We start from the raw sequence: 20,920 nt of genomic DNA, 5'->3' as shown, positions 1-20,920 counted from the left end.
CTTCCCACCCTCCTCAGGAGGTATTGCTCTCCTCCTCCATTGGCTCTCACAGGATCTCATACATGTTTCTGAACTGAGTCAAAAACACTGCTGTCATAACGTTAATTACCCCATACTGAGGTTTGGGAGTAACTTGCCTGGATCTCCCATCAATGATAGTCAGGGCTCAAGATCATCTTACTTTACCAGATCCAGCAGGATACACAGGTCAGTATAATGTTGAGGAGTGATCTTATAAGTTCATGGCATTCATATGGACAGGGTTAGAGAGTACTGGGACTCTCCAATGCAGAAGCTGATAGAGGTCATGGAGAAAGACTGAGATTTGAAAACTGACTGCAGAGCAAAATTACAACACCTAATACTTTCCACATGTTAGGCATAATCTCAGCTCTCTGCATGCAGTAACTGCTCAGTCCCCCAAAAGACCTTAGTATGCCTGCAATATGAACAAGGAAACCGAGTCTCTGATTCCAAATCTAGTCAGAGAGAAGATTTGAACTTGGGTGGTCTGGCTGGAGTCAAAGCCCACAGTCCTACATGTAATGAGCTTTTGCCTCCTATGTGAGACAGCTACAAAAGCTGTGCTGTAGACTGAATTGTGTCCCCCGCCCCAAATTCATATACAGAGGTCCTAACCCCCAGAATGTGACTATATCTTTAAAGAAGTGACTGAGTTAAAATGAGGGCACTGGAATAGCCCAAATCCTATCTGATGGTGTCTAGAAGAGGAAATCTGAACACACAGAGACACGGGGGTATGCATGTAGAGGAAAGGCCAGTGAGGACATGGGAGAAAAATGACCATCCACAAGCCAAGGGGAAAGGCCTAAGAAGACACCAACTTTGATCTTGGATGTCCGACCTCCAGAACCGTGGGACAATAAATTGGTGTTGTTGAGGCCACACAGTCTATGGTGTTTGCTGTGGTAGCCCTTGCAGGATAAGACACAGGCAACTGAGCCTTGGAACCTCCATGGGTCCCTGGAGGGAAGGGTGAGCGTGAGAAGGGGTTGGGGCTGAAGCTTTCCTAGTCTAAGTCCTTAGCATCATTTTAAGTAGGTGACTCAGGACAATCCCCAGAAGGCATGTCTATCCCCCCAGGGGCCCAGAGGCCAGTGACTTGGTCCAGAGTTTCCTTCACATTCTTAAATTTCTACAGCACTTTTCCAGAAGTCTTTCACATTCCCCTCTCATTTTATGCCCACCAGGCTGCCAGTTGGGAGTCCCTATGAGCGGATGGGTGAGTATCTGGCTTAACCTCAGGTCTCACCCGAAAAACTACAGGCTGAGGGCTTGGAAGGCTCAAAGTGAAGTCATATTTTAATGGGATTATTTTCCAACTCAACAGTTTATCTTTCATTTCATTTATCCTTTTGCCATCTGGTCCCCTTATGCTTACATGCGGGGCTAGTGGCTTTCTTTGTCTACGGAGATTTGTCAATAGTTTATAATTTTTCTTGTCATGATCATAATATTTATTTTTCACATCTGACACTCTTCTGGAGACTTGGAAGAAAGTGATTTTTTTTTCATGTCTCTAACCTGAAATTTTTGTTTCTGGGGAATCTTTAAAAATTAATTAATTAATGAATGAACAAAATTTCCCAAACCAGCATGTTTTCTTTGCTGCTGGATAAGTTACTTTAAAGAACTATGTCAGGGCAAGCTGGCCTTAAAGCCAAGGGCACTGAGTCACACTGTGGAAGTGACCAAGGGTCTCTCTACCTTGAAACTCAAATGCAGGCCAATCCCATTTCCTGGAAATTTTTATTTCTGTTTCAGTCTCTTGATTTAGAGCTTTTATCTTAATGCCATTTATTTCCTGTGGTTTAGAACTTTGGCTCTCTCCCAATTACTTTATGCCTCCTTAGTTACAAATTTCTCTCTTTCATCAGCAAAGTTGATGCCCTTTACCATTTTGAACTGCTTTCTCCAGTAAAGGCCTTTGATATTCTGGCCCTACTCCGGCTAATGGTACCATGCAACAGTCAGGATGCTTCAAGGAGCCATCTAAAAAAGGCTGGGCTTGGTGACAAGGCCAGCCATGCCCTCAGACCATGGGACATGATCGACTGCCCACTCTGACCTCAAGAACTCACAGAAGGCCAGGAACTAACTCTGGCTGCTCCCCAATGTCTCTCCACACCAGCCACTGCCTGGCACACGGAGTGTTTGAGTAATAGATGGATGAATGGCCTTGTTTTCTAAGACAAAAACTTATGCAATAATATTAGTGGAGAAATAAATGGCCAGTATGGGTGAAATACAACACCAGAGCGATGCTCAGAACTTTCTGAGAAAAAAGAAATTTTTAAAAAATCAATGCCATTTTGCATTCACAAGCAGTCATAGTTTCTAAAGGGCTTCAAATCTCCTGAGATTCATATTAATGACCTCATTTTAAGGACAATAGAAGCCTCACAAGATTTTTATGAGCCTTAAAGAAATCACGTATGCAAAATTCATAGCACAATGTCTGACATTTAAACAAGTGATCTATGACAATTCAGGTCCAGAAGTCAGGTTTCACATTTGCTGGCCTGTCACACCTCCTGCCGTACATCAGTGCTCCTGCAGCACTGTCCTCAGGCTCTGATGGAACATCTCTAGAGCAGCAGGCAGGGTACCCAAATCAGATCAGTAACACTCCTCTGACTCCATCTTACAGGGCAAGGGAAGGGGGTACTCAATCTCCATGATTAAAGTGATCAGCATTAAATAGGATGAAAATAGAGCATGGAAGCCATGTAAAGGTTATGGGCTAAATACCCTGTGCCAATCAATACCAGGTTCTTATGCTGGTTACATATGAATAGCTCTTAGACCAAAAATACAATAAAGTGGGGCTACCAAGACCTAGGAACTAAAGTGGGAGGCCATGCATAACTGGAACACGGTGACACTATTCAAGCTTGAATTCCAAATAAGACTCACATCACCCATTTGCCATCCAACAGCTATGCCAATGATGAACTATGCAAGAAAATGAAGAGGTGAAATGATTAGGTTATAAGAGCCTTAGCCTAACTGGTGGATTAATCCATTGACACAGATTAACTGAGCAGTAACTGTAGGCAGGTAGAGCATAGCTAGAAGTAGGTCACTGGAGGGGTGTGCCTTGGGGGTTTATATTTTCTCCCTGGTGAGCAGAGTTCTCTTTGCTCCCTGCTTGCTATGTCCTGAGCTACTTTCCTCCTCCACACCCTTCCACCATGATGTTCTGCCCAGAGCCATCCATTCAGCCTACTGCGGACTGAATCTCTGAAACTGTGAGCCAAATAAACTTTTTTCCTCTCTGTTGTTCTTGTTGGGTCTTTTGATCATTGTGATGAAACTAAAATAGATGGCGTGGACTCCATCCACATTAAGTGGACCACCTGGCACCCCTACTTACTGCTCAGGTGATCTAAGAGAAGGCACTAGAACTCAAGGGGTTTAGTTTCCTTCATTGTAAAGTGGGAAAATAAACTTCACAGAACTTCATCAAGGTTCAAATGAGATACATGTTTTAAATGTCTAGAAATATATGAAAAGGCAGATTCTCTTATGGCCCGGAGGATAACGAGATGGTAGAATGTTTATTATACTTACCTGTTAGGCCACTTGTATCTCTCCCTCAATATGGATTCATCAGCATTTCATTTGTCCTTCTACTTTCCAAATAAGTTATAGTAATACTGGTGACTTCCTGGAAGCCTTACATTTATGTTGGATTCTCTCTGTTGCCTGCGCCATTTTGTACAGCTCTGGTCATGGGGCTTTTCTTCACTCCCCCCTCTAGTGGAAAGCTCAGTGCTCATGCTGTCTCACACCTGCCTGTCTCTCTACCTGGACCGCCCTCCTCACTCCATATCCCCATTCAGGGCTGCTTCCCATTCACACTTGGGGTGCTGTGAGGACTGGTCCAGATGCTAAGGATACAGCAGTGAACAGAGCCCACTGAGCCCTGTTCTCTCGGAGCTGGGGTAGGAGTGAGGAGCTAAGAGCAGGCAATTAGTATATATATATGTCATCTACCAGGTATTAATGGGGTTATGAGAAAGAGTAGAGCAGAATGCTTCAATGGAGGATAATCAAGAAGGATTCTCTGATGAGGGGCCATCTGAACAGAGCCCTGAGGGAAATGTGGAGGGAATCTGGCAGAAAATCTGGGAGAAAGTGTTCCAGGGAGAAGGAACAAAAGTGCAAAAGTCCTGAGGCAGAGAGGACTCAAACAAATATCCCTTCCTTGAGAGAACTTTCTCTGACACTCAATTTAAATTCTGTTCCCTCTTGTTTGGTTAATAATCATTGAATGAATTGATAACTTTAAAATGATTATTGATGCCGTCCATTATCCATAATGTTCTTTGCCATTTTGAGAATTTTCTTTTAGGAATCAGTGCATGGGGATGGGGGAGTCCCATCTGAAGAACTGTTCCTTTATTTCAACCAATGAGCACCACTCAAGTATCATCTACATGTTTCTGGTTTTAGGTACAAGGAATTTAGCTCAGTAAGGCCTATATAGATTTGGGGTTGGGATACTAACCTGTGCTTTTTCCTGATGATGAGATTGCATTTCTATTCTGTTTTTGTTAATTATATTTCTCTTTTGTGTAATTTATCTGAAATAAGAATCAGGAGGAGGTGAGGCTGGGTTTGTGGCTCAGTGGTAGAGCACTGGCCTCACACGTGTGGGACCCTGGGTTTGATCCTCAGCACCTCATAAATATAACTAAGTGATATTGTGTGCAACTACAACTAAAAAATAAATATTAAAAGAAAGAATTAGGAAGAGGTGACATTTCTGTAGATAAGTAGGAAAGAAGAGTAGAAGAGAAGGAGAAAGGAAGGGGAAAGAGACTACATTCCTTTTTGAGGTATCACTCATCACCTTGGGCAACCCTGCTTTGCAAGTTGAGAGGGCGAATGCACACAACTTATGCTGCCTGTGGCTGGTGCTTGGTGTGCACAGCAGCCATGCTAAGTGTTCTACAGACACTATCCCATGTCACTTACCAATAGAGATACAGGGTAGACAGTAATAACTATCTTCCAGATGAGGCAGTTAAGACTCAAAGAGGTTAAATAGCTTGCCTTAGAATAAAGAAGTGAGCGTCTTCCAATGGCTTGGATAGGGCTGCCAGAATTAAATCACAGTTGTTCAGGATGCCACTTTCAACCACTCCACCAATTTGCCTCCACCTCAGCTGAGAGAAGGTGATCCTGAACCCAGGATCCGGTGGAGGGGCCACTTCTCAACCTCCATTATCCTCTTGCTGCAACAACCCCTGAATGCAGGTCCATCCAGTGCTCTTTACTCTTATTTTTAAAGGTACTTTTTAATAACAAAGGAATTCAGGACACCTACTATAAGCTGGCAAGTTGCGTGGTGAGAAGCCACTCAGACCCGCGATGAGAAAGGTGATAATAATTCAGCGTTGACAATTCTGAAGCAACTAAAAGAAAACACCCAGGTGTTTGAACTGGTCCCAAAAAACAACAGATCCCTCCCCACTTTCACCTTGCAGTCGGGAATTTCTCCCTGCTGTGTAGCGCCAGATTTGGAGAACCTCAGGCAATCCCTTGTACTCTGGATTCCCTACAGTGGGCACCAGGTACACCCGTGCCCCATCTCCCTCAAGGGGTCACAAACCACAAACGAGCACATGCGCCCAGCACACACATGGGCATGTGCAACTGTAAATATGCACCACACCTCAGCCCATAAAGACACGCGTCCTTACACTTCTTCCCACTCGAGCGCACGCACCACACACAAGCAAGCGAAACACTAGGGCTCACACGCGCTCGTGCACACGCGCGAATCCCATGCACATGCGTGCATCCCATGCACAGGAGCTCACCCTCGTTCACACGCACCCATCCTGACACACTCGCCCCGTACCACCCTCGCGCGCGCGCGCAGATCTCCAAGTGCACACGCGCACACCCTCGCGCTCACCGGTGCACCCCGCGCACACGCGCTCGCCCGGCAAAGCAGCGAGGGGCGGGGCGGGCGCGGCCGCTGGTGCCCGGCCGGGCGCTGCCGGGAGAGGGCGCGGCGCGGGGACGGCGGCTAGAGCCGGAGTTGTTTGCGCGAGTCGGGCTTCGTGTCGCTCCAAGGAAGCGGGGTCGGCTCGAGCCGGGCTGCGCTGGGCTGTGCGGCCTGAAGGGAGCGCGGCCAGGTGGCGCGCCATGGACGCGAAGGTGGGCGGCGGCGGCGAGGAGGAGGAGAACGTGGACTCGGGCGCCGAGACCGGAGGGTGAGCCGCGTGGGGCCGGGCCGCGGGCGGGGGCGTTTTCTGAGTTGTGGTGGCTCTTGGGCGGCCTGGGACCTCCCTGATCCCCAGGGCGGAGCCGGCGCCTCTGAGCGGGGACAGAGGCGCAGTACCGCGTCCCCGGGAATACCCTAGGGGCTGGAGGGGAGGGACAGGGGACCTCTAGCCCCTCCGGGTCATCCGGAGGAGCAGAGCCTAGCGGTCCTCGGCTGCCCGGGGGACAGGACGGGTCCCATCTCGGGGGGACGAAAGTGGAAGGACCCCAGGGTAATCCCATCCCAGTCCCACTTGTCCTCCGCCATCACGTGAGTGTTAGGCCGATGCAGTGTCCCCTTAGCATCGCCGTTAGAGACTAAAGATGAGCTTGCACTTGTTTCAGCCCTCGGTGAGGACTTTGCTCCTGTAGCTCCGGAGCCCCCGGGAGTCCCGCTCTGAGGATGGGGACCTCAGGAAGAGGGTGGGACGCCTGACAGGCATGGAAGTCTTTCAAAAGTCAGCTGAGACGATGGCATTTCTCACTTTATGACTTTCGTGTGGGACTTTATTCTATGCTACTGAGGCCGCCTCCTCGACTTGCGCCAGCCTCGCACCTCGAACTTCCTCGCCCCTCAGGCCACCTGTCTCAGACAGAAATGCTTGCCTTGAGTACCTGCGGGGTGGAAGCGAGCCTGTTATCTGGCCCTGCTTGTTTAAAAAGAAAAAAAAAAAGTCCTGTTCGCTTCAACAAACTCGAATAATTAGCGCGAACCTTTGGAGACTAATTAGTCCTTTCCCGACAGCACTGTTTTCCTGAGTGGGACAAAAAGCCGAATGTCTTTTCGAAGATGAATGTCCTTGTAAAGGCCTCCACCCAGCCCCTATCTCTAGAGGATTTTCTCGCGCAGAGTCAGCGCAAAGTGCAGGATGCAAGTGCTGACCCGGGAGGAAGGGGTGTCTTTTCCTATCCGGAGTAACCCTGGAAGAGGGCAAGAGCTGCTCAGACTACCGAAAGCCACATTCCTGAAAGGTCAGGGAGGTTTCAAGCTAATCTCAGGGTTTGGCAACCTTGTGAGGGCAGGAAGAGTGTCCAGGCCCAAAATGGACTGGGGATTCTAACCTGACCCCCACACAGCCCTTCCTGCTGTCAACCCCACCCTTCCTTGCAGCCTCCATCACCACCCCTACCCCAGATCAGGGACTTTACACTTACTCTGCAGTAGGCTTTCCTGTTATCCTAATTTGGGATCATATCTGGTGGAGTAACCCAATTACTTGTTCTTGCACTTTACATATATGGCATTTATTGACTGACTTTATTTATTCATTTATGTAGTGGTGCTAGGGATCAAATTGAGAGCCTTGCTATGCTAGGCAAGCCCTCCACTATTGAGCCACAACCACATCTCCAGCATTTATTTATCAACTTTAATAGAAGAATCTGGGCTTCCCCCTCCCCTGGACCTTGACTGGAAGACACAGAGAGAGATGAACCTGCTACTTTGTAGCTGAGTTAAACAAAGTTCATTAGTTTTCCATTTTACCTAAAACAGACCTTGAAAAAGTTTCTAAGGGCTCTGCCTTAGAGAAGGAAGAGAAAGCCCTGACCCAGGGGGTGACATCACCCCAGGAACTGGGCATCAGCCTGACAGCTGCCAGAACTCCTGGGAGGGTCACATTGATCATGCTGACACCAGAGCTTCTGTTCTCTGCCTCTATTACTACAAAGGGTGGCTGTAACAGGACAAAATTGTTTAAAGCATTCTTACTGCATTGCTAGCATCCTTCAGATAAAATAGCATGGTAAATAATATAATTTCAATGCATGCTCAATAGTTTTGTATTTGCCATATATTCCTATATCTCCTGTGGAAACTGAGTATAAAGTGCATAGAAAGCACACAGTAAATGTTTGCCATCGTTATTTTTTAATATTTATTTTTTTTAGCTTAGTTGAACACAATACCTTTATTTTATTTATTTTTATGTGGTGCTGAGAATCGAACCCAGGTCCTTACATGTGCTAGGCGAGCACTCTACCGCTGAGCCACAACCCCAGCCTCCTCATTATTATTTTTAAAACAAGTTTTATCTTGTCTCTCTCCCAAACTTTTATGACTATTCTATCAAGTACAAGAATTTAATGTGCCTAATAAGCCATCCTCTCCCTAGCCTTGTTTCTCTGCAAGTCCTTTGCACCTGCACTAGCCACATGTGTCAGGCTTTTCTGATGCCTTTCCTTTATCAAACTGTCCTCTCTGCCAGCTGTGTCCTTTCCACCTGGCATGCCTGTCCACCTGACGAAACTCTATCCTTGTTTTAAGACACAGCTCAAGTGACACATCCACTATGGCAGTGATCCTTAATTTGAGGTCCACAAATTGCTCCAAGCATGTAAAAAATAATGCACTTTACAAATTTTTATGAAAAGTTAGTTTTTATCTGATTCTCTAGGTAGTCTGTGATCCCTTCCAAATCAAGTTTGGGCACAGTATGAGATGTTTCATGGTCAACTCGGGCCTGAGGTCTTGAGAGATAGCCAAGTTAACATGATGAGTCCACAGTGTGGGTAGAGCTTCATCTGGAGCTCAAGGAAGAGGAGGTCTGCATGGTGACATCACCTTTGGGAACTGTCTACCAAACACTGGACTTGAAGCCCTAGGAGAGATTAAATCAACTCAAGGTCAGCGGGAACATCACTTAGCATTTAGTAAGTGCCACCTACTGTTCTGAGCCTCTAAGTGTTTCATTGGCTCATTGACTCCTGTGACAACTCAGTGCCAGCCTTGAGAACCACAGTGTTTAAATGTCAGGTAAAGGAGAAGGAGCCGAAAGGAGCCTGGGAAAGGATCTGCACAGAATAAAAGAATGTGATATCCTAAAAGTCAAGGGCAGTTTGAGTTTGGGGGGGAAAGAAGGAGAGAGCAGCTGTGCTGCTGAGAAACTATTCAAGATGTGAAGTGTCTTTGGATTAATGGAGATAACAGTGGGGTGGTAGAGGCAGAAGCCAGAGTAGAGTGGCCCCAGAAGGGAGTCGAAGGTGAGGAAGAGGTGACAGCTAGAGGGGCATAGAGAGGCTGTAGAGGAGGGGAGAGTCAGGCGAGGGGAGTTGTGTTCCTCAACGCAGGTCCTGACTGGGCGACTGTTGTGGTTTCTGGAGGCTGGTGGCAAACGACCCACTGCACCAAGTTGTTAAACAATTCAAACAACTGACAGAGGGATTCCATCCAAAGGGAAAGTGTAAAGACATAGGAGGAGAGGTGATCTTGTGTAACGTCAGCTTTCTGAAGAGGAGGAGGCAGGCAGACTTCAGACCACAGGTGGATGGATGGGCCTCGGATCAAAGCAGAGGGAGGGGAGGGAAGATGGGGTTTCCAGTCGTTGTGAATGCAAACCCCCACACACATACCTTACATACAGGATGACGGAGATTTGAGATTGTTCAGGCAGGGTTGAGGGAGGACCGGTTGAGATGAGTGATTGTATATTTACAGAGACAGGAGTGGATTTGCTGTCCCCCACCTTCATCCCCTGGCTGTGCACAATGAAACCTAGGGGTCAGACAGAGAGAGCTGGGGCTGTTTAGGATCATCACAGATTGGGTGCAGGGACATTGTTGCTAGGTGGCTGAGAACAAAACGGGAACAACAGACTTTAGGGTATTGTCTAAGAGAATGGTCAGTCCTGTTTATCAGATCAAAGGGACAGTTCCAAGCAACTTTGTGAGTCTCACTGACAGTGACTGTGGTCACTTTGAAAATTAATTTGCAAGAGCACCTGCCGTTTTCCAACCCTAGCTCCTCTACTTAGGAATCATGGAACCTGGAGCAGTTAACTTCATCTCTCTGTGTTCTCAGTTTCCCACTCTGTGCAGTGGGGGCATTGATGAGACCTCCTTCACTGGGTGGTTGTGAGGATTAAATGAGTGTGTACATTGAAAACCCTAAGAACAATGCCTGGAATAGTCAATCTCAGTCCATGATTCTTTCTTATTATATCATTATTATTAACACAAAGAATACTCCAATTGGTAAAACTAGAATCTTATGTATGTAATAATGGGGAACTTAAGACTGTAGGTTCTTTATACTCATCTCAGTAGACATTCCGATACTTTTAAATACATACCTCAAGCAATTTGATCATCATTCAGAACATTCAACAGACTGCAGGGCATGCCTCACTATCATCATTATTACTGTTTTACAGATGGGGACACAGACCCTCAGAAGGCACATGGCTCTCTAGTGACCTGAATTGAAGCCTGGGTCTCTAGCGTGCTTGCCACCTAGTGACTTTGTCTGTTAAGGAAGCTGTTTGAACGGTTTTAACTAATTTTTGTTTTCTGTTCATTTTCTTTTGCTTGGAAGGCTGCCTTTGCCACCTGACCCACCTAATCCAGGCCAAGACTAAAAGCCAACACTAGTCTTCTTTTGTGGTGATTGATGTCACTTTGAAACTCCCATTTTTCCAAACCCACCTGAAAGCAAGTCTTGTGCGTCTGTGTTCTTTCTGTTTGAAAGAACTGGCACACCAGCTGCAGACGGTGTAAGCCAGCTTTAGAAACAGAATCCCTTAATCAAGGGACAGGCAGTTCCTTGTAAATCCAAATAAAAGTCAATGCTTTCTGATGACTTTCATTAGTCAGGGCTCCGGGATTTGCCCTGGAAGCTGCTTTTTCACATGTTACCTGACCCAGTGGATTATATTCATTCAGGAGTTTGGTCTCACGTTAATGGACTTCCACTTCTGTGTCAGCTGTCACTGAGCTTCTGACCCATGGCAAGGTCATACCATGCCCTGCCTTTCTGGTGGCCTTCAACTCATACTTCACTGTGACTTAAGAGAGTTTAAAAAAATCCATCAGTTGAGAGTTTAAACAGGTGAATGGGAAAAAAATTGGTGGAATAAATTTTAAAATTAGAAGGCTCTTATGCCATAATTTTTCTGGAAAAGAGAATTTAGGAAGATATCATTTTATAAAATTAATTTATGTTTAAATTGGCAAGTAGACTGCTAACAGAGATAAGCTACCATAAGTACAGAAAGTCTTTACATATATTGTCTACACATATAATTATATTTAAAAAAAGTTAAGGAACTACATCTTAACTTTTTATTATTGGCACAGATATTAAATATTTGGAAATGCATCTCTGTATATGTTAGGTATGAGAGACTATGTACTAATCTTTGTATTATCGTACTTATGTATATCATGTGTTCAGAAATTTCTTAAAATTCATGAACTCATCTTTCATGCTTCATTCTGGCAAGCTTGAATGTCATAGGCAGAGCTAGTCAGGTGAATTCTCATGATGTAAGAACAATATACAAATCTCAAGGCAGGTACCCAACGGCTCTTCCTTCCCACCCTAAAATGTTGAAGAGTACAAGTCCTGACCAGATATCTGGTTGTTCCCTGAATTTATTTGAATCTGTTTATGCACACAATGATTGTAAGCTTTACAGTTCATCTTTCCCTGGCAGTATTTCCAGTAAATGATCTGTTGGGGTTATTTGGAATATTAAAAGCTCTGGAAGTATTCATATCTGGACTTAGTCTGTTTTCCCACTCATGCTAATTCTAAGGATAAGAAAAGAAATGTAAAGCTATAGTCATAAATATCACTCTGTGCTTTATAAAAGCGAACAATCAGGAACAATCATATAGCCAATAAAAGGGAAATGGTTGAATAAATTATAGAGCATCACTTCACTTCCTCTAAAATGATAATTATAGGAGCTATGTAGCAGCATGGTAGGGTGGCGTTGATTGAAAAGAGCAGTTCAAAATTGTATCTCCATCATTGTGGAAACTATACAAATTTCATCAACTTAGGATCAGAGGCTGGAGAGCAGCATGAGGGTTCAGGGACTCTTTCCCATTTGCTTTGTTTTGATAGTGGACAGGCATGGAAGTTGGGCTGCGGAGCTGGGCCGAGACCATCACCATGGAGTGAGGGTTTGTGTTTTAACTCTCAAACTTGAATTTGATCCAGTGAAAGACACCATCAGATTTGTGCTTTGCAAAGATTGGCTGCTGTATGGGGTAGGGATGGAGCAGACGAATGACTGTTGAAGACTGACCAGTTGGCAGGCCTAACCCAAGCAGTACCCTTTATCCTGAGAGGTGGGGGGGGGATTCTTAGAGGGGCATCAGTTACGCTAGCACAGGTCCTAAAATACTACCATTGCACTTTAAGATTCTTGAACTACGTTTCCAGTGTAAATTTCATTCTGCGTACATATCCATCTGCACGCAGATCTTTAAAACGTCTGCATATGTGAATCCCATCTGCTTCAGGAGTATTTGGAAAATCCTAGCTGAAATGACTGACACATTTTTAATACAAGAGAAATAGTAATATTGCACATTCTTGTTATATGTTGTATTTGGATAGTCATGAAATTTCTTTAAAGTCTGGCCATCTTAAGATGATCGTATTGCAACAGAATGGTTTTGCTGTTGCATCTACTACAGGGGGTGTTTTGGTGGGCATTCACGGCATTTCTCCATAGTTCCATTTCTAAGTATTGTCTTGAAGTTTATTTATGCCCTGCCTGGCTCCAGAAAGAATTTAAAGTGTCAGTGCTAGGGTTACATATGCTAGATTTCAGGAGGCTGCTTATCACTGATGCTTTCATTCCCCCTTAGCAGGTATGTCACCATTCCCTAGCCAAACCATCCTACTTTCCAGCTCATCCCTTGCTACCTACCCTGCACCCTGAGTCCAAACCCTTATCAGTTCTCACTTCCTGCCTCCTTACAAATAGTACCTCTTTTGCTTTTCAGTTAACCAATTAAAAACTGAATTAGATATGTGCAAAGGCAGTTTGTAATATGTACAGGGATATGCAAATGATAGAAGTTGTTATCCTTTCCAGTTTTAAAATTCAATGATTCTATGACTACTAAAATATTTCATTTGAAAGAGAAAACCACATGCTGTTTTTCTCTCATTTGGTTCCTCTGCAATAAATCAGTGCATTTGGTCTGAGAGATGCAGGTTATTTTAACCAGTAAGAGGCATGCTTCTTGTGATTTTTTTTTCTTTTTCTTTAAGTTTTGTATGTATTTTCTTAATGTGGTAAGAAGCTCAGTGGAAGGAAAATTGGATGATTCAGAAAGGCAACATGAGACCAAGGAAATAAAAGGAGTGTATATCTATAAAATTAAACATAATTAAGCAGTTTATTTGCATAACTATGTCCCCTATCTACCCGGGCAGAATAAATCCCTATGCGCTTAAGTGATTAATTTCCTACCGAGAATAACTATGGGGCACTGGGGGGAGAAAAGAAATAGCTTCTACACCAAATTCCTTTCCAGAGAGGGAAGTCTTAACAACCACGCAAGTAGGGCAGAAATTTAGCAGAGATTAAGCAAGGCAGATCCTTGGCCGGATTCCCATTCTCATAACAGCTCAATGCCAGCCACAGGTTTTTCAGCATAAAATCCAAATGGGCCATTCACAGAGCCCTAACCCTGCTTTTTCGCTCCCCTACCACAGCCTATATCCCGTTACTCTCATATCCAGCAGGATTTCTTCTCAGTGGAACTGAAATCCATGGAAGCATCCCCGTGTCTTTGGTTCTGTGGGCAAATTAGCAGCCAAGGTTCTGTCCCCTCCCATAGAGATCCTTGGCTGACATCAGCAAATAAACACTCCCCATGGTGTGGTGGAACATTTAAAGGTGCTTATCTGTAGTGGGTTAGTCTTTGGGGAGACGTGAATCTGTTGAAAACTTTGGGCCTTTCTCTTCAGCAAAACAAACCACTTGAAAATTTGCCAGCAAATTAAGAGAGTCCCATAGTCTCATCAGAGGAATCCACAGAGCCTATAGGAAGGACCCCCCACCCCTGTTGCCCCATTTCTCAAGTGCCTTCAAATTTTTGCTTTCAAATTCAGACATAACTATAGTTTGCACAGAATGAACCTCAGCACTGTAGTTTTCTAGTGGTGACATTTCTTTACCAGTCAAATGCTGTCCCCACTGTTTCAACTTGTAGCTTGAAGAAGTCACGCAGATGAACAAAAATGACGTGTATTCCTATTAATACGGAGCTCTTGTGTTTCAGGTCTGACTACAGCCACCTGTCCTCCACCAGCAGTAAGTATTTTTAAATGTATTTCCACATTGTGTTTACAGTCCCCCTCGGGTCAGTGCCACAGGGGACATCTATGTAGTGCACGTTTAATCGGAAGTAGTGAACAACAGAGGGGTCCTGGACAAAGAACAATATGGGAACCTCGAACCCTGAGACTGCAGGCTTTTCCTGGAGAATTTGATCAGACCTTGTTTTCAGTACTGGATAGGCCCCTCCTGCACCTGCAGAAACTCAGATAGAAGGATGTGCCCCAGGCTTTACCAGCTGCTTTCAGATGCTTCTAGGAACACCTTCCCAGAGCAGCCTTAACTCAGCCATTGGGCCCCCCTCCATCCAGTGCCGAATCCTGTTCCCACAGGCTAACAGGAAACTCAGAGCACAGCCACTCCGTCCTTTGGGCTGTTCTAACTCATCTCTGGGCAAATGTCTTCCCTTGTATTTCTGCCTCTGTAGGCAAATGTCACTGTCTCCTAATATGGAAGAAATGTCCACCTCTGACACAAATCCTGCTAGTGTGTTAACACCACCATCATAGACTATCATTAGGCAATTTAGCTCTCATTCCTCCACTTAAATGTGGCTAAAAAGAATGTAGAGATTTCTACCAAACCATCTTTCTGTATTTGTAACTCTTATATTACAAGTGAACATTATATGTGGTTTAAAAAAAAAGATAGGAAATATGCTTATAAAGATGCTCTGAACATTTTTTTAAAAGTGTTTATATTTAATATTAAAATACAAGTAAATTTATTCATGATACATGATGCCTGGTGTCTATAAAGAATTTATAGAGATTAAAACCACTATATCAAACCCATTCAGATCAATTCAACCCTTACTTTAAAATTAAAAAAAATAAAATTTACAATAAGAGCCTTGATTTTTTTTAAATCAGTAAATACTGAATTGTTCTGCCCTATCTCACTATCCTGTTAAAACTCTTAATTCTAAATAGTTCCCCAGTGGAGAGACACTTAATTGGATTATTCTATTTATTGATGTTCTGGCTTAGTTTCCCTTTGCAATAAGGGACTATGGGAAAGCTGCATGTCTAGAATTGTAATTTAGTGTCAAATTATATTTAGTTATTAGTATAACTGCAGTGAGCAATTTCTGATCATTTTTAGCCAACCAGAGACCCAACGTTGCCCTATAGTTATTAAGAACCATTAGTAATCATGAAAATAATGCTCCAGTGATTTGCACTCATCCCCCCGAAGCTTTTCTATTCCTGAAATCAGAGACAGCCTCTTGAACTCTCTGTCTCCCTGCCGCCATTTTCATTCCACTTAGTTTGGCCCAGAGGCTACATTTCTTTAAGAATGATTTTTCTAAAACACTTGCATGAAGCCTTTGCTCAGTTCAGAGCTCTCAAATCAGTCCTCTGGGTCACAACAAAGCACCTCCCTAGTCAGCGAAACTGGTAATTTGGTTTGGGATGTTTTTTTCTCAGTTATTTTAATTGCAGTCTGAGTTGGAAATTCTCTTAGTACAGCTGGGATCAATACCCTGTTATTGCTCTTCCTTTCTCCTTTAAATATTGTAGTTCTGCCTCACTCTTCAGAGATGAGACTTCTTGGAGAGTGTATATGTGTGAGTGTATGTGTGTGTTTTGGTTGGGAAATGTGTTTGGTTACAAGTACAAAGAAAAAAAAATGGTTAAGCACATAGGGATTTGTTTTCCTCTATCATTTAAGAAGAAAAAAACCCAGAGGAGGCAAGTGCAGGTCTGATGTACAAGTTCCTCCAGTCATTCTGCTACACCACTCTCAGCTTTGGGCTTCCATCCTCAGGGGTGCCTCAGAGTTACAATAAGGCTGCCTGTACCATAGCCATTACATCCTTTTCTCAGCAAGAAGAAAGAAAAAGGAAGATCAGAGGGCACTTGCTGGCTGGGTCATCCTTTTTTTTTTTTTTATTTTTGGTACTGAGGATTGAACATAGGGGCTCACTGAGCCACATGTTTTGTATTTTATTTAGAGACAGGGTCTCACTGAGTTGCTCAGCACCTTGCTGTTGCTGAAGCTGGCTTTGAATTCCAAATCCTCCTGCCTCAGCCTCCTGAGCCGCTGGGATTACAGGCCTGAGCCACTGTTCCCAGCTGGGTCATTTTTAAGGAGTCTTTCAAAGACTCTACCCAGCAGTTACTCCTATCTCTTTGGACTAGATGTTGGTTACGTATTTATCTCTAGTTACAAGGGGTTCTGGACAACATTGTTTTCTTTGACTACATTGCTATCCCTAATGCATTTCAGGTAGTAAAGAAGGAGAGTGGATACTGAAGGGTCTTGCCTGCATCAGCACCCAGCTAGGAGCATAAATCCTGCCCCTACCCGCATGCAGGAGAAGGCCCTTTGAGCAGTCAGTGGAATATAACAGAGTAAACTTTATGAAAAGAAAAGAAAAAAAAAGTTTAAGTCAGGAGTCTTCAATCCACCCTTAAAAAAAAAAAAAAAGTATTTTCCAAGTAGATTGTTAAAATAACATTTTTCAGCTGGGTACGGTGGTGCAGGACTATAATCCCAGCAGCTCGGGAGGCTGAGGGAGGAGGATTGAAAGTTCAAAACCAGCCTCAGCAAAAGCGAGATGCTAAGCAACTCAGTGAGACCTTGTCTCTAAATAAAATACAAAATAGGCTGGGGATGTGGCTCATTGGTGGAGTGCTCCTGAGTTCAATCCCTGATTCCAAAAATAAACAAATAAATAACATTTTTCCACAAACTATATGATCATACTCAAGGAGCTAAGAGGAGAGAAGGGTGATAAGTTTGTTGTTTGTCCTGAAACACCATTGCTAGGCCACTCTTCTGTGTGGCTAGCAGGGTTGAGGGCTGCCCTGCAGACCCCATCTGTTGGTCCAGGAGCAACGCGCCTGCACCTCATTGTCTTTCTACCTCCATGGTCAGCCTCTCTCGATGGAACGGCCTGTTTCTGAATGACTCCTGGTTCCTGGTTGGGATTTAGACATTGTGCTGATCATTTCATATTAGAAAATGGACTGACTTGCCTGCGTCTGTGAGGGGTCCTTACTCAACATTCCTTCACCTGTTTGTCATGAGCTCATAGGAGCTTCCTGGGCTCACCAGCCTCAGTACCGAGCTTGATGCCTGTTTTTCTGCAACTGGGTTTTCATTACCAGGCATGACCTTGAGAGCTGCCTGCAAAGAACACCAGTCACTCTATTTGGTTCTTTTCCTTCAAAATGCGGGGGATGGGGGCTGCCTTCTCATGCTGCTTGTCTTGATAGGAACAAAAGAAAGGTCATCTCTAAGGGAGAGGTACAGAAGAATGGTGTGGTGACTTGTTATAAGTCTTCGTGCCTCATGAAAATAGAAAAGACCAGTAGAACAGAGGAAAGGGACCAGGGGAGGGAGGAAGACAGGGAAAGGGGAGGTATTGGGGAATGATGTGGGCCAGATTATATTATTATATGTGTTCATATATAAAGATGTAACAGCTAATCCCATGATTATGTATAACTATAAATAGAATAGTAAAAAATATGAAAAACAGGTAAGTTCTAGTTCTGTTCAACCACGAGTTAGCTACATGCTTTCTGACCATTTACCTTCTGTCTTAGTCCATTTTCTTTTGTTATAACAAAATGCCTGAGACTGGTCACTTTATAAAGAAAAGGGGTTTATTTAGTTCATGGGTTTATCTGTTTGGCTTGGCAAAGTCCTCATATGACATTACAGTGATGCATGTGGAAGAAATTGGGTGGTGAGACAGGAACCCAGAGGACTAGTTGTTGCTCTTTAGTAGTTGGGAAGCTAACTGAGGAGCTAACTGGGGTGCCACAAGAACTACATTAATCCCTTCCAAGTACAGCACCCCCAACGACCTGTTTACCTCTCAGTAGGCCTCTCCATTTAAGTCCTACCACCTCCCACATCTCCACACTGGGAACCAAGCCTCCTGCCCATGAACCCTGGGGTTTGCCCCCTATCAAGGGCAACCATAGACCCCCTTTGGGCCTCGGTTTCCTCCTCTGTTGCATGAGGTGGTTAGACAGGATGCCCCTAAGGACCCTCTATTCTAGAGCTCTGGAATGCTAAGTTTTGAACATCTTAGAAACTCCTCTAAACACAGAGCGAAGAAAGAAGAGAGGAGGAGGAGAGGAGGGAGCAGTCTGTACCTTTTCTCTTTGTTCTCTCTTGAATAAAAATCTGGAGGCCTCTAATGTTCATCCCTAAGTGAGGGCTGTCAAGAAGCGATCGGAGCTTCTCAACACTGTGAGCGGCCTCTGAGTCAGTAATGGTAGAGAGACTGAAGGAAGAGACAGCGCTGCTCTTTCCCCCACCCCATAAAGAAATGCCCGGGTCTAGGGCAGGAGAGGGCATGGTTGTGCCTCATCCTCTTCCTCAGCCTCACAGATCCCAGAATCCTACTTCTACTGCCTACGTCCTCGTCACTTGCTATCCGACTCCGGTGGGAGTGGCTGAGGGCCTTGGTTTTGGTTGGGTGAATTTTTCCCAGATACACCTGGTCCATTTGCCTTTCTCAGATTACCAGAGAGGTCAGGCTTCTCCTTTATGCCTCCTGAAAAGCTAAACATAGTGTTGGTTCCCAGGTGATCTCAGTAAGTCCCCATACTTCCTAAAATTGAGTTTAATTTATACTCTCAGACTGTTAGGTGGTCGTTCCAGAAATCTGGTGAGAAGATCATCGAGCCATACCATAATGGCACAATTTGCATTATTAAGTGATTTGAATAAAAGGGGGAACTTTTGTAAGTAGGATAAAACAAACAACAATTATGCCAGGAAAAAAAAAATACCAAGAATGCCACATAATACTAATGAAATTCCCATCAGGTGTGATTGAATATTTCCATTTGAATAAAGATTTTAATCATACTTGAAGAATTACTCCTAGAAGATGTTGGGAGCTTAAACATTTTTAGAATCATATAATGTGTCTTAAGGATATCTAGCTCCAGAATCATGCCAATAGGGTGTCATCAAAGAATGAACTGGTTCTATCTGAGGCTGTTCTGATGGAACCTTCTCTACTTGCCCTCCTAATTGCAGTCCTAAAACGGTTCCACCTCAAAAGTGAGGATAGTCACTAACTCTTTACCTGGCACCTTACAAACTGCTGGTGACAGCAGGAATGCCTTGTGGCTTCATGTCCTTCCTACTGTTGCGGCTGGCAGGTGGGGACTGCACAAGCTGCCAACCTCTGCAGCCAAGAACCGTGTTGCAGCCCTTAATGGCGGGCTGTGCCCTCCAGTGTTGCAGCAGACCCCAGGAGCTCACCACCGATTTCTTCTTTCTGGGTTCTTATTTCACGAATTTGAAGAATGAAACCCACACACAAAGATGAGTGTAAGTAGGCTTTGTTAAAGTGTGAATGGAAGCAGAACTCCCACAGGGTGAGAGGAGACCCAGTAGCGGTTGCCCCTGAGTGTGCTAGTCTAGGGGTTTATTTAATGCTTGGGTCAATGCTATTGGTCCAGATTGATGCTAATCAGGGTTTGGGAAAGTACTAGTGCACTTGGCTAACCCTGCAATCCCATTCAGGTCAGTTCCACTTCTATTTTCCTACCACTTGTGGGGAAGCTAGAGGTTGAGATCACTGGGCCACGGATGCTCAGGGCTTCAGGGCCCATGGGTGCTATGCAGAACAGGCCTTGGCATCCACCAGTTCAGGCTGCTGCAGTTTTACAGGTTGGTGCACCCTGGCTTGCCTTGGCATGGGCTCACCCTCCCTGGGCTGGTGGGCTCCATGCAGCTGTGGCCCATGCTTGCTGCCCACACTTCAGCCCTGCTTGGTCCACCTCCCCACAGCTCCAGGACAATAACTTGGCTTCAGTACTTCTCAAAGCACAGGTGGAAGCTGGTTATGATGGCATACACCTCTAATCCCAGGTACTTGGGAGGCTGAGGCAGAAGGTTGCAAGTGCAAGACCAGTCTGGGCAACTCAGCAAGAGACTCTCAAAATACAAAGGTGTGAGTATAGCTCAGCTGCGGTGGGCCTCTGGGTACTGTAATCCCCAGTACCTAGAACAGAAATACCCACAAAATTGTCAAAGATGAATCGAATGATACAGAGGGTATGTCCCAGCCTCTGGGCAACATTCTGAGAAATTCTCTGGTCTGAGGAAATTAGGGAGGAATGGCCATGGACAATGTGCTTTGCTGATTTGAGCCTGGGAATATGTCATAAACGGTGTAAAGAAAAGAACAGGAGTCCCTGAATTTGTTCTTCAGCCTGCTCAGACCTCAAATTCTTTCTCTCCTTTTTTCCATATTTTTCTTTCCCCAACTTCCTGAGCTGTCTTTCCAGGGACTCAGGCCCTGTTCCCTGCTCACGTCCTCACTGCTGCCCCAGAGCTTCCATGGGCTGTAGGTCCAATGGAGTCGTACCCTATTGAATGTGCTCCTAAGTCCCTTCATGGTCGATGGTCACTCAGCTACCTTGTCTCGGGGGGGTAGAGACGCGGAGTCGACAGACAGACTCCAGAGCTGGTGAGAGAACTGGCTGGAGACCCAGGTCGTTGTCCAGTAGCTCAGTTTCTTTTTGGAATGCACACAACAGTTATAGGGTTGGAGTGGG

At 44.8% G+C, this 20,920-nt stretch overlaps 1 protein-coding gene across 1 annotated transcript in view; it reads left to right on the top strand.

The window, feature by feature from the left end:
• Positions 1–6,042: 6,042 nt before the first annotated feature.
• Positions 6,043–20,920, top strand: part of FAM124A (family with sequence similarity 124 member A) — a 55,727-nt gene continuing 40,849 nt past the window's right edge. Inside the window, exons 1-2 of the mRNA XM_081296018.1 lie at positions 6,043–6,251; positions 14,326–14,357. Of these exons, the coding sequence (XP_081152144.1) occupies positions 6,184–6,251; positions 14,326–14,357 (100 nt within the window). The 5' untranslated portion in view covers positions 6,043–6,183. The remainder of the gene's footprint in view (positions 6,252–14,325; positions 14,358–20,920) is intronic.

The sequence above is a fragment of the Spermophilus citellus genome (genome assembly GCF_964194105.1).
Source record: "Spermophilus citellus genome assembly, chromosome: 1".
NCBI classification, from domain to species: Eukaryota; Metazoa; Chordata; class Mammalia; order Rodentia; family Sciuridae; genus Spermophilus; species Spermophilus citellus.
Note: the sequence above shows the minus strand (reverse complement) of the source record. Positions and strands in the feature narration are given on the sequence as shown.